General features: G+C 40.9%; 1 protein-coding gene across 1 annotated transcript in view; it reads right to left on the reverse strand.

Moving 5' to 3' along the window:
* Positions 1–18,092, reverse strand: part of LOC137436513 (glutamate receptor-interacting protein 2) — a 535,867-nt gene that overhangs the window by 38,580 nt on the left and 479,195 nt on the right. The window contains exons 18-19 of the mRNA XM_068130374.2: positions 11,928–12,098; positions 7,088–7,239 (exon numbers count right to left, since the gene is read on the reverse strand). Of these exons, the coding sequence (XP_067986475.2) occupies positions 7,088–7,239; positions 11,928–12,098 (323 nt within the window). The remainder of the gene's footprint in view (positions 1–7,087; positions 7,240–11,927; positions 12,099–18,092) is intronic.

The following is an 18,092-nucleotide window of genomic DNA, read 5'->3' on the forward strand; positions in this document are numbered from 1 at the left end:
GCATGCACAGTACAATACCCCACAACCATTGGCCATTTTCGCATGCACAGCACAATACCCCACAACCATTTGCCATTTACGCATGCACAGTACAATACCCCACAACCATTTCCCATTTACACATGCACAGTACAATACCCCACAACCATTTGCCATTTATGCATGCACAGTACAATACCCCACAACCATTTGCCATTGATGCATGCACAGTACAATACCCCACAACCATTTGCCATTTACGCATGCACAGTACAATACCCCACAACCATTTGCCATTTACGCATGCACAGTACAATACCCCACAACCATTTGCCATTTACGCATGCACAGTACAACACCCCACAACCATTTGCCATTTACGCATGCACAGTACAACACCCCACAAACATTTGCCATTTACGCATGCACAGAGTGAGAAACTCTAGCCTGGTGTTGGCTTAGCGGTTAGGGTGCCGGCTTGGGATCCTAGGATCCTGGCTTCGAATCCCGGTCGATCGCTGAATTAACGCCAGGGGGGTTGACTCAGCCTGTCATCCTTCCGAGGTCGGCAAATTGAGTACCAGCTTGCTGGGATGAATGATCCCGGTGTGTACCCTGGTTTAGAATAGGTACACCGTATCCCTGCGCATCGTAAGAGCGTGACCAAGGGTTGGCGTCAGGAAGGGCATCTGGCCATAAAAACATTGCCTCAAACAGGGAACCATGATTGTCATGGGGCCTGCAAGGCTAACCCCCGCTCTAGCGGGGAAAATGGCCTTAAAGCGATCATTCATTCATTCATTCAGAGTGAGAAACTCTCCTGTAAAACTCACTATCTGTCTTAAAGTAACGATCGTGGATTGCAAGGTAAGACAAAATGTGTAATTTACGAAGGAAAAGGGTCCTGAAGGGTCTGTTGAGGTTTTCATTGAGGTTCACAGGGGATCATACCGCTTATTGAAAAAAAAAATTTTCCGAAATTCACCTTTCCATATACTGCATGCATACTATTGGTCAAGCAAATAATGCAGTAACTCCTCCTTATGGAGATAGATGTGATCATGTGACCCCTTTATAAGGCTTCTATTTATTACCGTACCTAGGGTAGAGAGGGTTGGCAGGGCAGAAATTGGAAATGCCGACATTGGATAAAGGAATGGAAGAGAAGAAGATGGCAATGGAGGTACGTGTTTATTGTGTAGGTATAGGTATGGAGTAAATTGAGGAAAATTTGTGGGGGAGGTAGATGACCTTTCCATCCATCCATTCATCAATCCATAGCCCTAATAGATCATAGAAGCATTACATATGACTTGACTTTGTAACGCCAATCTGGTCTATTTTCTGCGGTTCTAATGGCATTTATTGAACATAGCCCTGTCCATTCATTAATATTTCCCGTCCAAGACTATCTTAGTCGACGCCTTCCTCTTTTCCATGGTACTCTTCCATGCATTATATTATTAGCTAACAGAGGATTTTCTCTGTGGCGCGCTGCATGGCCAAAACGATTTTAATTTCCCCTGTTTAACAATCGATAGAAGGGTCTCACTATTGTCAACTTTTTGAGATATTTAATGTTTTATTGAAATATTCGTCCTATGAGCAGGGTATGGAATTTGTAAAGTTTTCATCTTACATTTCATTTCGAAAGTGTCGATGTTCTTCTCGGAATTAGCATTCAATGTTCATGTTTCACATCCATATAAAATATTGCATAAACAATTGCTCTCAAAAGCCTGATCTTAGTCTTAACTGTGATTTTATTACTTTTCCAAACTCATGTAAGCTTTACCAATGTGGATGTTGCAAATTGCTGTTCTTGTTTTAATTTAATTGTCTGATTTCCCTTTTCGTGTAATAATACTGTCTAAATATTGGAAAGACTGAACATGTTCTTGGTCTAAACAGCCAATGTTGATAGGAGCTTGAAATTTATCATCACCTTGCTTTTCTTTGCTGGAAGATTTATCATCTGGAAGATGCTGGAAGAAGAATTTATCATCACCTTTCTTTTCTCTTTTCTCTGCTCTGCTGGAAGGTGTGAAAACATTTTGCTACCTCGGAGACATGCTGAATGGAGAAGGTGGATCAGACTCGGCAACGGTTGCTAGAGTGAGATGTGCATGGAAGAAGTTTCGGGAACTGAGTGGCGTGCTGACGAGGAGGGGAGTGTCGTTGAAGCTGAAGGGAAAGGTGTATGCTGCATGTGTGAGAGGTGTTATGATTTATGGGAGCGAGACATGGGTAATGAACGTAGAGCAGCAAAGAAGGCTGGAAAGGGTGGAAATGCGAATGGTTCGGTGGATGTGCAGAGTATCGTTGAGAGAGAGGAAGACAAAAATGATGAATTGCGAAAGATGATGGGAATAGAGCCTGTGATGGATGTTGTGAAGGGAAACAGGTTGAGATGGTTTGGTCATGTGTTGAGGAAGGATGAAAGTGACTGGTTGAGAAGAGTGATGGAAATGAATGTAGAAGGAAGTAGAGGACGGGGAAGACCAAGAAAGACTTGGCTAAAGATGGTCAAAGAAGAAATGCGGGCAAGGGGGTTAACAAGGGGAGATGCAGAAAATAGGGTAAAGTGGAGAAGATTGTCATGGGGACCGCAAGGCTAACCCCCACTCTAGCAGGGAAAATGGCCTTAAAATGCATGTTGTTGTTGTTGCTTTTCTCTGCCCTGATTTCCATTAAATATTCTCTTATAGTTTTATCTAATCTAGTTGTCAACTCTTTCAATTATTTTGCAGAACTTGCAAGAAAATCAGTCTTCAGCAAATTTTAAGTTGGTTATACTTCGTCCCCCTAACCTTAAACCACCATCAAAGTTTTCTAGAGCCTCGCTCTTTATTTGTTCCAAGAATATGTAAAAAAAAAAAAAAAAAAAAACCTGGTGAGATAACACACCGTTGACGTACTCCCACTTTTATCTGAAACCAGTGACGAAAGGAATTCCAAATAAACACTTTACCTTTTGCATGTTCATAACGAGATCTTACTTCACATAAGTTTTGACTAATGTTAAACTTCTGGATTGTGAGCCAAATAACAATACACCAAATTCTATCGAAAGCGTTTTTTAAGGAAATGAAGTTGTGATATAATTTTAGGTCATGGTCGGTATATTTTTTTCCCCGAGGATTCTAAGACTACAGATTTGTTCTACCGTGCAGCGACCTTCAATAAATCCAGCCTGAGTGTCATCAAGTATATCTCTTTCATATTGGTTTAATGTGCTTGAGCAAGATTTGTAGAAAATTTTTACTAGGATGATTAATGAGGCCAATGGTTCTATTATTATGACATATGACATGCCCTAACATTCTCCCCTTTTCTTTAATAGAGGATTTACTATTGACTCGGTCCATTTTGCAGGCCATTCTCCAGACTTAAGAATTATGTCGCAAACTTTATGCAAAACTTTATCATGGCTTTCCATCTACTTTTAAGAGTTCAGCACTGATATTGTCTGTGCATGGAAATTTATTATGTTTGAGTTTCATAATTGCTTTTACTCCCTCTTCCCACAATGTCGGTGGTTCTTTATTTGGCTGAACAGCTGTTTCTGTCTGTCACGTTTTTTATATTACCTCTTCATCTATGTATTAATTATGCATATAAAGTTCTTACTGCCTCCATCTTTCTAAGACTTCATCAGGTTTAGTTAGTGGTTTTCCATTTTTATCCTCTAAGTGTGTTTTTTGGCTGTGATGATTGCACTTGAGTGTTCACTATATTAAATCCTTTTTTATGTCATTTTCATTGAATCTACTCTCATTTTCAGAACATTGCTGATTTATCTACTCTTATTTCCCCCTTTTACATTTTCCCCTTTTCACGGGTTTATTCGCATTTTTATATAGTAGTAATGTCTTTGAATTATCAAAACGTTTTGCCTTAAGTTCCCTACTTTCTTTGCATTTATTTAAAACTCCATTTGTTACCCTCGGTTGTTTCTTTTTCTTTCTTTTTCCTAATGCCCTTATTGTGGTTTCATGCGTAATATTTTCAAAAGTTTCTGCAATTGTTTGTACGTTATCAATAAGCAATGATGGGGCCCCTTCCACCAATTTCTGTTTTAAAACATTCAGCTTTGCTAGCATCTCTCAACTTTTCTTGATCATATCATATTCGTACATTTTCTGCTTTTCCTTCCCTCCTTAACTTAATTTTTATTGTCAGCATTAGCAGTTCATGATCACTACCGATATCTGCTCCAGGAGAAACATGGGTTTTGCTCCTATTTATACTTGATTGGAAACGTTTGGATAGAAAAATGTAGTCAATGTGGTTCTGATGTAATCCCCCTGGGGAATGCCATGTTATTCTTCTTGAGGGCTTATGGTTATGAAGTGTGTTTGTGAGGATCAATCCATGTTGTTTTGAAAATTCTAACAACCTAAACCCTTTTTCATTCGTTTTTCCCTAGCCAAACTTCCCAGTTGTAGCTTTCCACTCTTCATATACAGTACATCAGAACGACTTTTCAATTCCAGTCTACTTGTATAATTAAAATGTCCTTTCATGGAGTATTTTTTATGACTTTCTCGAGTTCGCAGTAAAAAAAAAACTTCGACCTTTTCATCTGTATAATCGCATGAAGGAGCATATACTTGAATGATGGCTGGATTTTGTGACATGGCTGCTAATCTGATTGAGATTATTCTGTTTGAAAATGGATGAATGCTCAGCACTGGTTTCAGTGTATTCTTATGCACTATAAAAGCTACGCCCTTTTAATGTCTTATCTCTTCTCCACAATACCATAACGTGTGTCCTTTACGTGTCAGAAAATCTCCTTGCCCAATCCATGTAGTTTCAGAAATTCTGAAAATATTCCAATTGTAATTTTCTCATTCATATGGTATATCAGTTCTGCTTGTCTTCTTGTCACACAATGTGTTCTCACATTCCATGTACCCATTTGTAAACTGTATTTTAGGCAGTTTAAGTGTGTTGTCCTCATTGCACACACCACTTCACACACTTATCACACAGATGACCTTTAGACTCCATAAACCCTTTAGACCCCTTTAGCCCCTTTTATAACCCTGAGACCCTTTCGACATTTACACCCCTTAGACCACCTAGTCCCCATTTAGACCCCTTTAGATGCACATCACACACACATCTGTAGTATATTCTTGAAATTTGCAGACTACACTTTTTTTCAGCAAGTAATGCCTCAAACTACATTCACCAGGAGTGTGGGTACTCTGCTAGTAAATTACAGAAAGGAAAGATACCACATTGTTATGTGTCAATCTCGAGGCACTGCAGCGAGTCTCCCGGTAACCAAGTGTCATAGTGGAAAATAAATAAAGACACTAATGTGTCTTTGTACTGTTTTATGTGTGAAAGAGGCAGAAGGATACATTTAAAAGTTATATTTATTAATCCCTGCCGTCTACCTCAAAAAACAATAATACTGATTAAAAGCAACACTTACTGACTTTCCTAAGAATCTCCAAATTAAATATGTACAAACGTAACAGATATCAATTCAGCTATAAGTCAACTCATGACTCTCGAGGTGGCAACTTATCCCAAGCAAACAGTTTGTAAAATAAACTCCAGCAGGTTATAAATGGGTGAAGGGTCGGCAATGAGTACATTCAAAGGAATCTTGTCCTGAGGTTGTGCACAGGATGAAGCTGACAGGCCAGTCATGAATCAAAAGTCCTCAGAGGGTGAAGCCTTGTATCACTGAATTATGCAGAAGAACCCAAGTCCACAGGGCAAGTTGTGTGAGACATTGTAGATGCATGCTATGAAGGACAATGGGTACTTGTAGATGAGGAGAGAGTGGAGGAATGGGCAAGCCGCCTTCTCAATAATGTGTCAGAGAGGATATGCCTGCTATTAAAGTAATCTCCGAGACAACCGCAGTGCAGTGTCCTACCAGTAGATTCGACAAGTAGAGGGAGTTCAGCAACTATGATACCTCGCTGGGTATGATGTAATAAGTGAAGCTGAATCTCCACCAACCACCATTCAGCAGGGTGAAGTTGGTTCTTCGTAGTCAGGGAATGAGGGTGTTGAACCATGCCAGGTTCGCATACAGTCGACTTCCGATTCCTCCTTTACTGTACGAGTCAGTTTTAAAATGAATTTTGCAACATTAAATTCAGTGCAGCAGCTCTGGAAATGTCTTTCTCCCATTTGTTTCTTCTATTTCTTCTCCCTTTGGTTTTTCTCTCTCCTCCTTTATATATCTTCTGCAAACTGTTGGCGCCTCTCACATAGAGAGTTGTTTATCTGCAAAGCAAGGCCACTGCAGCTGTCTGTCGGCGTCTCTTATCTACGATTGTTGTCATTTCTGAGCCCCACTGCAGCCTTCGTTGATGTCTTTGAGACCCAACAGGATATTCTACAAACCAACAGCCAAAACAAACTTCACCAAAGTACATTTAAACTAACCTTCATCCAAGCACAATTAAATAAATATACTGGTCCGTAACAACATTCAATGATAAAAAGAATGTGGGTAATTTTCTAACATCTAACCCTCTAAGGATTTGTTGTCTGCTCAAAATCAACTTCTTCTTATTCTTCAGAGTAATGGGAATACAACAACAATCCCTTCCTGTCACCATAGCATGAGAGTGATCTGCCATTGGCGTTGGTTGACTCAACCGGCAGTGAAACCTTGGGGTCATGACCCACCATTTGGGAAACACTGGCATAGACAGACGGACTCAGCAAACTTTATTTAAGTCCTGTTGATTCCACTTGCGATTCAGATGAAACTTCATTTTCTATCTTTTCATTTTTATATGGCCTCTGCTCTCCAAATAAAAAATAGTTCTGTTGCCGGTATTTACACATGTTAAAGGTCATATCCACAAACATAAATTAGGCTAAGGCTTTAGGTGAGGGCTTTGGTTGGCTTCCATATCTAAATGGATTAGGTTTCTAAGGCAAGCATTAGCCCCTTCGGTATACAATAGCCTTTCACTTGGATGGTTTTATCTGATGGTATCCAATGAGATGGATCAACAACCTGTATGGATGAAGGTCTGCACATAATTCTAATCTCTTAATATGATTCTGATAACACTGGATGTTTACTTCTGATCAATAAACTATCCAAAGCCACAGTGCATACCGATAGGTCTTTGAAGATGTCTCCCATGTTGTGCGTATCAACACTCATGGCTTTGTATGTTGGGGGATGCAATGTGTTAGAATGCCTTTGGTCCACACTTCCCTCAACTCTTTTGCCACTCGACTTTGAAGTCACCTGACCATGTAATGTCCCTGTATGAAAAACACACCCAAATAGCCATATTGTTACAACAGATGTATGCCCTATAAAGAATCACAGTCAATCCATTCAACAAAATAAATGTTCCGTTAGCTGTAAACTTTAATATACTCGTACATGTATTTATTGTCATTCCCAGTTCATTTTACTACTGATTGGTCAATGACATTAGGTATCAATGATGACATCACTGATGATGTGTTGGGTCATACAAATAAGGCGCATCCAACTTTACTTTACTTCCTGGAACCCAACATGTGATCTGCGCTCTCATAAAAAATATTAGGCTGCTATCTCCAAAACATCTGATATTGATTACATTCAGAAACACTTCCAGAAACACCTACTGGCTCTCATGCACCAGTTTATCCCATCCCGTCTATGGCTATCCTATTAATCCTCTAGGCCCTGGTACATTTAATTATGTGGAGAGGTGGTTGTGGTCAAGCAGGTTGTTATCTCAGCATGGAAAGCAAATCAGATTGAGGGAAACTTTATTAATCCCGTAAGGCTCATTAATAAGTGTGAGTGTCCATCTTGAGACATGTCAGAAAACATCATCCTGCAAATCTCAAGGCTGAACTTTCCAATGGGTCTCTTTCCTCAAAGTCATGGTGGCCCTTTGAAAAGTCAATCTCTGGTGTCTGCTCTCCCTTAATTCCCTCCCCACCTCTAATTACATATTTGTTGATTCTGCCAATAATAAGGCAGAATATAATTCTGTTTTCACCCCCAAATTTCATGAATGCATCCCTTCCTGTTCTGTCATCATATTTCGCCATTTTGGCCACTGTCCACTGGACCTGCATCCTTCTCACTCCTCAAACTGAGAAGGAAAACGTTTTGTGCAAGCTCGACCCTGGTTCTGTGATGGGCCCAGATGGCATTAGTGCTTTGGTTCTCAAATTCTGCTCTTCTTCCTTTTTTTAAAATTTGCCCTAAACAAATCTGATAGCCACTAAATGTGAAGGGCTACGAAGAAAAAGAAGAAGATGAAAAACTGGCAGAATCGTCACCTGGTCCTGAAACAAGGAAACCTCTTCACAGGATCACTGTGCAGGAGGCAGTACCTCGGCCAGGTGGAAAAGCAAGTCTTCCTACCCCCATTAGGAGTTTTTTTTAGGAGACACCATCTCCGTACTGCATGGCCGTTGGCTCCCGAAAAGAGCTCATGCACCCTTTGTCAGGTGTTGTTTTTAGTCCTGGCAGGGCGTCACAGTCACCCTCCCCAATAGCAAATCCAGTGAGGGGTGTCGGTTTAGTCGCAGACAATCCGACCATGCAGCAGGTAGCATCGGGAGTTCCAGCCGCAGTTAGACTGACTCGGCTGTCAAGATCATTCGTTGTTTGGCTTGCGCTGTCTTTTCAAGTCTCATCAGATTATGCAAGGGGATTCATTGAATTGGCGACTCACCACAGACAGAAATGATTCTCCATGGTGAGGCTGGCATCATAAATCCAACCTGGTATGCTTAGACAGAAAAGCTAACCAAAGCACCATTTCTTAGTTCTCCCTTTTTTCATCACTGTGCTTAGTTGAGAATAGGTTTAAGATAATCTGGGTAATTTGTTTCAAGTGTATAAATTGGAAATAAATAGTTAGTTTTCTATTACCAACAATGTGGCCCTCGTCGTGTTTCCCTTGTATTTGGTTGAATGGCCCATTTATTCCTATTACTTGGAATCAAGGCCGCAAAACAGGCTCTGTGGTTTGGGATGTGGTTACACATCTTTTTGGCAGGTCATCTAAAACTGCCAAGTGTGGGTGGTCACAACCTCCGAGAACAAAATAAAATGTTTGTCTCAAGCAAGAATGGTAAAAGTGGAAGAAAAGCATGAGCAAACATCCCATGTTGCAACAGCACTACAATAATATCAACCACTGTGACATTTTGTGGACCAGCTAGGACATCTCAGTTGATTCCTTCTGAAGCATTTGGACTTGATTCCTGGTTGCTCCGTATTTTTTATAACGGAACTAACAGGGACCCCCAGATATTCCACATAATGTAAAATGTGACTTCAAGTCCTCAACCAACCCCAAACCCCAATGCCTGTCAAACCCCCCACCCAACCTCAAGTCCTCAATTCCCCCCTCCTCATCCCCCCAACCTACTACTACTAATACTACTACTACTATGGTAGAGTTCCTTGGATTACATGGTAGAGTTTCTGATCTGACATGCACTGTCAACTGTGGGACCTTATGTATAAAGGTGTGTTTTGTTCTTAATCATGTCCAATCAATTGAATTGGCCACAGGTGAATTCCAATCAAGTTGTTGAGACATCTCAAGGATAACGAAAGGAAATTGGATGCACCTGAGCTCAATTTGGAGTATCATAGCAAAGGGGTTGAATACCTATTGACTCAAGACATTTCAGCTTTTCAGCTTTAATTATTTTGTAAACACTTCTAAAAAATAAAATTCCACATCGACATTATGAGGGAATTACATGACATGACCAAATGTATGTGGACACCCGAACATCACACATCTCATTTCAAAATCATGGGCATTAATATGGAGTTGGTCCCCCCTTTGCTGCTATTACAGCCTCCATGCACTCTTCTGGGAAGGCTTTCCACTAGATGTTGGAACATTGCTGTGGAAATTTGCTTCCATTCAGCCACAAGACCATTAGTGAGGTCGGGCACTGATGTTGGGCGATTAGGCCTGGCTCACAGTCGGCATTCCAATTCATCCCAAAGGTGTTTGATGGGGTTGAGGTCAAGGCTCTGTGCAGGCCAGTCAAGTTTTTTCACACCGATCTCGACAAACCATTTCTGTATGGACTTCGCTTTATGCACGGGGGCATTGGCATGTTGAAACAGGAAAGGACCTTCCCCAAACTGTTGCCACAAAGATGGAAGCACACAATCATCTAGAATTTCATTGTTTCACGCGCATGTTTTGCTATGCATTATGTTTTGCACTCTGTCAAAGCGTCTTTGGGCTTCCTGAAAAGCGCTATCTATCTATAATTCCAGTAATCTCTGTGTGTCTGTGTGTCTGTGTGTGTGTCTGTGTGTTTGTCTGTGACCGCTGTTTCGCGACAACTACCGGTCCGATATACTTGCAACTTGCCAGGTATATTGCTGGGGACCCGAGGATGTGCCTTTTCAACGTTTCATATTAATCGGACAAGTAGTTACCGAGCTATGTCCAAAAAACGATTCAACCAATCAGAGAGCAGCGAGCTATCACGTGTGCCGAACGTGGCGAACAGACTCTGCCTCGGACGGCACATTTGAGAGCGTATTCATTTATTTCACGTTGGCAAACTATGTTGGCGTTAAACTATGTTTTAAAACTAATTAAAACTAATTTGCGATTCTTTCGCTTTCCTGCGCGTTTGTGCACGCTATGGCGATTTCTTTACCAAACTCCGCAAGCCGTTCGCTTTGGACCAAACCATTTCATGTAAATAGAGGGGGGGGATTGTCACCGTACTCGCAAGCCGTTCGCTTTGGACCAAACCATTTCATGTAAATAGAGGGGGGGGGGATTGTCACCGTACTCGCAAGCCGTTCGCTTTGGACCAAACCATTTCATGTAAATAGAGGGGGGGGGGGGATATAATTTTAGATATATATATAGTACGGGCATGCCCTAGTATAAAATAAATGCATTATTATTATTATTATTATTATTGTATGCTGTAGTGTTAAGATTTCCCTTCACTGGAAGGAAGGGGCCGAGACCAAACCATGCAAAACAGCCCCAGACCATTATTCCTCCTCCACCAAACTTTACAGTTGGCACTATGCATTCGGGCAGGTATCGTGCTCCTGGTATCCGCTAAACCCAGATTCGTCCTTCGGACTGCCAGATGAGGAAGCGTGATTCATCACTCCAGAGAACGCATTTCCACTGCTCAAGAGTCCAATGGCGGCGAGCTTTACAGCACTCCAGCCGACGCTTGTCATTGTGCATTGTGATCTTAGGCTTGTGTACGGCAGCTAGGCTATGGAAACCCATGTCATGAAGCTCCTGACAAACAGTTGTTGTGCTGACGTTGCTTCCAGAAGCAGTTTGGAACGCGGTAGTGAATATTGCAACCGAGGACAGACTATTTTTACGCCCTACGCACTTCAGCACTCGGCGGTCCCGTTCTGTGAGCTTGTGTGGCCTATCACTTTGCGGCTGAGCTGTTGTTGCTTCTAGACATTTCCACTTCACAATAACAGAAATTTGACGAACTGACTTGTTGGAAAGTTGGCATCCTATGACGGTGCCACGTTGAAAGTCACTGAGCTCTTCAGAGCGGCCCATTCTACTGCCAATGTTTGTCTATGGAGATTGCATGGCTGTGTGCTTGATTATATATACCTGTCAGCAATGGGTGTGGCTGAAATAGCCAAATCCGCTAATTAGAAGGGGTGTCCATGTCCATATACCTTTCGTCATGTCGTGTATGTGTAGATCAGTGACAAAAAAAAATCTCAACTTAATCCATTTTAAATTCAGGCTGTAACAACAAAATGTGAAAAAGGTTAAGGGGAATGAATACTTTCTGAAGGCACTGTACATCTTCGTAATATGACAGAAGATCACTCACTGTGTAAATACCAAGCATGACCACCAACTGTCTAATCTCAAACAGCGCATGGAGGACCACTCACTGATCCACACAAACTAGTCCATCCATTGTAACATCCGATGCAGAAAATTACTCACCATGGCTGCTGCAGGTGGTTTCTAGTGTCGAACTGTCCCATGACTCTACAGCACTGTCCATGCTTGGGAATGTCAGAGAACAGTCTGAAAGAGGGCTGGAGTCTGAGCTTCTCTCAATGGACTTGAGGTCTCCATGCAGGTCGTGATGACGCATGGCTTGCCGATCAGTGACTGAGAAGGAAAGAAAAGATGCACTGGAATACAATGACTCTGTTAAATATATTTAGAAAAGGTAGCAATAATAGAAAAAGGTATCGACGGTTAGGAACTGTTAAATACATGCAAAGACAGTCACGGAGCAGTCAACAGCAGAGGCTATAAAACATAATGGGCAACAGGGCTTCATCTATAAGCAATGTCAAAAATGCAATTAGTAGGCAAGCTTTTTGTTTAATGAGGGAAGTGCATAAAATAGTGCTCAAGTGGTTTGTGGAATAGGAAAGCAGTGTCATCACAAATGTGAAATGGAGAAATCAAAATACAGGATCGAACGAGGATTCAAAATGTTATTGGAAGGAGATATTTACAAAACTCCAAAATATTGCCAACGTTTATTTATTTATTAGGATTTTTTTTTCTTACTGAGTTTTATTTCCAAGGTAGGAATTATTAAATAAGGATTGAACTGTAGATGATGCAATGGAGTAATTGTTTATTTATTTTTGTTGGAAGTACCGTAGAGATAGCTGAAGGTAAAGAAACTATAAAGTACATAGAACACAATACACGCAGTGTTACTTCAATTTTAATTCAATTTTAAAGCCGTAGTGATTTTAACGATTGTTTAAAAAATCCGAAACTTTAGTGCAATTGAAGTTGTCCAGAAACAGTTCCGAATACCACCCTTATACACCACCCCATTGAATCTTCACCAGCCCGTCTCCCGCTGCAATCACATCTGTGTGTCTGTCTGGGCAGTAAGTTTTTTTTACTATTTGAGTTTTGTCATCAAATTTTCAGCAAAGGTTTGTTATGAGAATATGGAGAAGACAAATTAATAATTTGGTCAAAAGGTCAAAGGTTACATAAAATCGGCAATTTTAATCTGACTGAACTGAATTTGCTGCTTTCCAGACATCCGCCATCTGCTCTTTTCACTTTACCCGAGGACATCTTGAATCTGCTTCGAAATCCGCCAACATCACCGTATTACATAAATAAGGTGCAAAAATCGGTCCCCTTAACTAGAGATATATTAGCTTACTTCCAATCATCAGCAAGGTCATGGAATCTATCATCGCAGTTGATAAGAAATCCTTCCTTTTCTCCAAGGCCTCATCTCACATCATCAATTCGGATTCAGACCAGGTCACACCACCTTTGACATGCTGCTTCGACTCTCCCAACAATGGATGGAGGCCCTCAATGTCAGACATGAGATGAGGACCGTCTCTATGGACATATCCTAAGCTTTTGATACAGTGTGGCATCTCACCTTGCCCTCCAAACATGGCCAACTCCACACCTTGCTTACTGACTTCCTCTACTCTCATAGCCTCATATGCACTGTGGCATTCAATGGAATTCTTTCAATCCCTCTCCCTGTCAGGCTGGAATCCCCCAGGGCAGTGTTCTGGGCCCAGTCCTATTCCTGATCTTCATCAACGATCTCTCTGACTATCTGGAATATCCTCTTTGTATATTTGCTGATGACTCTCTCTACCCTCTGCCTTGACATCCCTCATTTTCCATGAAGACAGGTAGGCAGTAGCTTCTTCCCTCTCTTCAGTTACTGACTATATTACAAGCCCGTCTTGAAACAGCAGGATGACAGTTAATAGCTGGGTCAGGATTCAAACCCAGGCTAGCTCAGAGGCGAGTGTGTGTACCTCTATGGTATCCTGGCAGCCGTGTGTATGCCACAGTAGGTGAGATGAAAAAGGTAGCTAAAGAAGATAATAAACTAGAGCTTCCAGGGAAGCAGAACTCAACTGAACTGACTGGACAACTTTAAAGTACGTCAGTTGTCTGTACTAGATTTGACTTAAATGAAAAGCCAACAACCTTGTGTAATAATTTTAAGGTCCTTGTATCCTTATACTTGTCCTTGTTTTACAATTGATACAATGTTACACTTTGCAACAATGTTGCAGAAATATAGTTGTGTAGGCGGCCATTTTGTGACAGATCGGGTTGACATGCGATAGCAACTTACCTTGTGTGTTAAGAGTCTCACACACACCAAGTTTGATCAAAATCCATAAATATTTGTGGACGTTAAAGTCTTAACGTCGTTTCGGAGCTGAAAACAATATGGCGGCCTATGGCGGCCATTTTGTGACAGATCGGGTTGACCAGCGAGAGCAACCTACCTTGTGTGGTAAGAGACTCACATACCAAGTTTGATCAAAATCCATAAATATTTGTGGACGTTAAAGTCTTAACGTCGTTTCGGAGCTGAAAACAATATGGCGGCCTATGGCGGCCATTTTGTGACAGATCGGGTTGGAATGCAATAGCAACCTACCTTGTGTGGTAAGGGTTAAACATTCCAAGTTTGATCAAAATCTGTTAATATTTGTGGACGCTAGAGTGTTAACGTCGTTTTCATGACAAAAAAAAAATGGTCGCCTAAGTCCGCCATTTTTCAACGGATCGGGCTGAAATGTAATACCAACCTGGTCCTTGGGGTAAGGATGCTGCATGTCAAGTTTGATCAGAATCGGTTGATATTTGTGGACGCTGGAGTGTTAACGTCGAAAAGTTAACGGACGACAGACGACAGAAGACGACAGACGACGGACGCCGGAGGGTTCAGTATGTGATGAACTCAACTGGACGGTAGTCCAGTTGAGTTAAAAAGAATCATCTTGATGAAACCCCTCCTTTTACAAACAAAAATCCACACATGCCACTTCTATGATTAAACTCGCACTAGTTAGTTCACACGCATGTTTATCAGGATCATTATTGGCATAAATATCACCTCTCTTTTCCAAATAATATATAAAGATATATGGATGTTTGTATTATTTACATATTAATAAGCCATAAATACTGTAAAGATGGAACAACATGATAACATACAAGGAAGAGATATTCCGAAGCTGTTGTTGTGTGAAATGAGATGGGCATGTCTCAGATGACAAACAGTTTGAAGGAAATGTCTGGAAACTGCAGTTTCAATTTTTCATTTCAAGGAATAATGGATCACATTGATGAGTGGTTGTGCAATGCGAATGAATTATCACATATCAGCTGACCTTGCTTATTCCTGGTGTTAGAAACACAAGACATGAATTGATATAGCAATGAAATGACAATTTAATTGGCTCTTGGAAGCGGAACATTTGAGAAGGTATTTGTGAGGCAGCAGCACTTTGATGTATTTATGTTGAATGGTTTACAATTGCATTTCACCCATTATTGTGGATATATTGAGCTGGCCCAGCAGGTGATCAACGTAACTCATAGAGAACAGGTATGCTTATGTTTCTCACATTCATTTTCCTCCTTCCTTGTAAATTGTGGCAAATGTGACAATTTTCTTCAATGTACGTGTAGATGTTGGAGATGGCTGAACATTATTAATGCAGGAAACAGAGACCCTCTTTGTGGATAATAAGCTCTGTTACACAAGAGTCTGTTCACCTGAGTCATTACCTGAGTGCTGTCCAGTTGTTAGGGTTTCAACTCATCAAGGGTATTAGTCAAACATTGTGATGTCTGCCACGCTAGTTATTTAAGTTATTGTGGTCAATGTTGTTGAGAATATCAATTGGGCAATCAAAAAGTTCAATGAAAGTGAAACTCAAAAGAGACCAAGAAACGCCGAGGACATATACAGTACCTTCAGAAAGTATTCACACCCCCTGACTTTTTTTTCACGTTTTGTTGTGTTACAGCCTGAATAAAGATGGATTAAATCAAGATTTTTATGCCTCCGCCGACGAAATCGCCGGACGCATTATGTTTTCAGGTTGTCCGTCCAGCTGTCCGTCCGTCCATCCGTGATAGGTTCTCGTTACCGCGATAACTTGAGAACGACTAAAAGGATCTTAGTCAAACTTGGTACATGTATGTATAATGAGGTAAAGATGAACTGATTAGATTTTAGGCTCACAAGGTTAAAGGCCAAAGGTCAGAGGTCATGTTAGGTAAAAAATATTGTGACCGCGATAATTTGTGAATCAGTGAAGGGATTCTGATCAAATTTACTTGATCTTGATCTAAATTTACTTGGGTACACTTATGTAGAATGATGTAAAGATTAAGTGATTAGATTTTGGGGTCCAGAGGTCAAAGTTCAAAGTCTGTAATAGGTCTATAACTTGAGAACGGCTGAAGTGATCTAATTCAAACATGGTGCAGGTATGTATAATATTGTAAAGATTAAGCGATTCGATGTTGGGGCCAAATGTCAAAGGTCAAATCTGTAATAGGTCTATAACTTGAGAACGGCTGAAGTGATCCAATTCAAAGTTGGTACAGGTTTGTATAATGTTGTAATCATTAAGTGATTAGATTTTGGGGGTCCCGAGGCCAAAGGCCAAAGGTCAGAGGTCATGTCAGGTAAAAATGTGCTAACTTGGGCACAGCTGAATGGATTTAAATCAAACTTGATACAAGTATTATAATGATGTAATAATATGGGCGGAGGCATATCAGTCGACGTCGTGTCATCGAAGAGTGCCGTTCTAGTTTGTCAATGATCTACACATAATACTCTATAATATCAAAGCGGCATATACAGGGTGAGTCAAAAGTAGCGCCCGATTTCTGTTTTTACGGCTGTCAGATTCTTTCTGGGATGTCATGTTGTTAATAAGTCTTGCAGATTATTAATTTTCTTAATTTTTTTTTTTTTTTTTTTTGCAGGTTATTGCTGAGAGTTTGTAAAGTTACTGAAGTTGCACCAAATTGAACCATGAATTACCTTTCAATGAATCAACGCATTGCGGCCATGAAACATTACTATAAATGTAATGAACAACCAATGATGGCGGCACACCGTTTGGCACAGGAATTCGATATTAACCCACCCGAGGGAAGAAACAAACGATTGATTGTCGAGAAATTTGAAGCAACAGGGTCGGTAGCCACTGCAAAGAAGTCCGGTCGTCCAAAAACGGAAACGAATGTCGCTAAGGCTTTCCCCCGTAATAATTTTCAGTAATCATTTCCCCCAGAATAAATGGTTAGATAAACATGTCATTCATTTATTTCTACCTTCTTGTACACTGTAATACAAATGGCAAACAAACAATCAACTGACAGAAATATATATATATATATATATATATATATATATATATATATATATATCTATATAATAATACCGTAAGGACTCGACTTTGTTATCCCTTTTACGCCGCACCCAGTGACCCGATGCCCACGGCACTAATGGATTTACGATCTACGAACCGTGCTCTTTGTTTATCATGTACAGACATACTCGAAAAATCTGAATTAGCCGACGTTGGGGCCCAAAAGCATCCGATTAACTGCCGATACGACGCCATCGTATTGGCGTCTGCTGGGCGAAGGCGAAGCGAGCCGTGCACTGATTGGACAGTCGAGTGGTGTGAACATGGGTGGTGTGAACCAAATGGTCTTTTTATTCCCTTGAACATTTTAAATTAGCATATATATAAGGAAACGTCTTTATCGTCATTTTAATAAAGTTAAATGGAGTGACGTTGCGATACTCGGGGTGCGTTGCATAAATCCTCGTAACTCAGAGAGGTGTAGCAGGTGGCGAGACATAAGGAAGCTTAAAGATAACGAGCTGAAACAGACGAACGATATGTCAATCCCTTTCTACACCGAACGGCAATAAAAGTATGAGAGCGGGAAGGCATGGCCTGAGCACTTCGAGCAGAGAGGACTGATTGGACTTAACTTAAAGAGAAAAAATTGGAGCTTAACGGAAGAAGAAGATCCCATGAGCGCTCCCCTATGCCATCCATAATGGGACACTCTATCCATACACCACATCCTCCCTTCCGTGGATGTTCCACGGGTTTCGGCTAGTATATATAATAATAGCGTAAGGACTCGACTTTGTTATCCCTTTTACGCCGCACCCAGTGACCCGATGCCCACGGCACTAATGGATTTACGATCTACGAACCGCGCTCTTTGTTTATCATGTACAGCCATACTCAAAAAATCTGAATTAGCTGACGTTGGGGCCCAAAAGCATCCGATTAACTGCCGATACGA

Source organism: Myxine glutinosa, chromosome 11 (genome assembly GCF_964187855.1).
Source record: "Myxine glutinosa chromosome 11, kmMyxGlut1.1, whole genome shotgun sequence".
Taxonomy (NCBI): Eukaryota; Metazoa; Chordata; class Myxini; order Myxiniformes; family Myxinidae; genus Myxine; species Myxine glutinosa.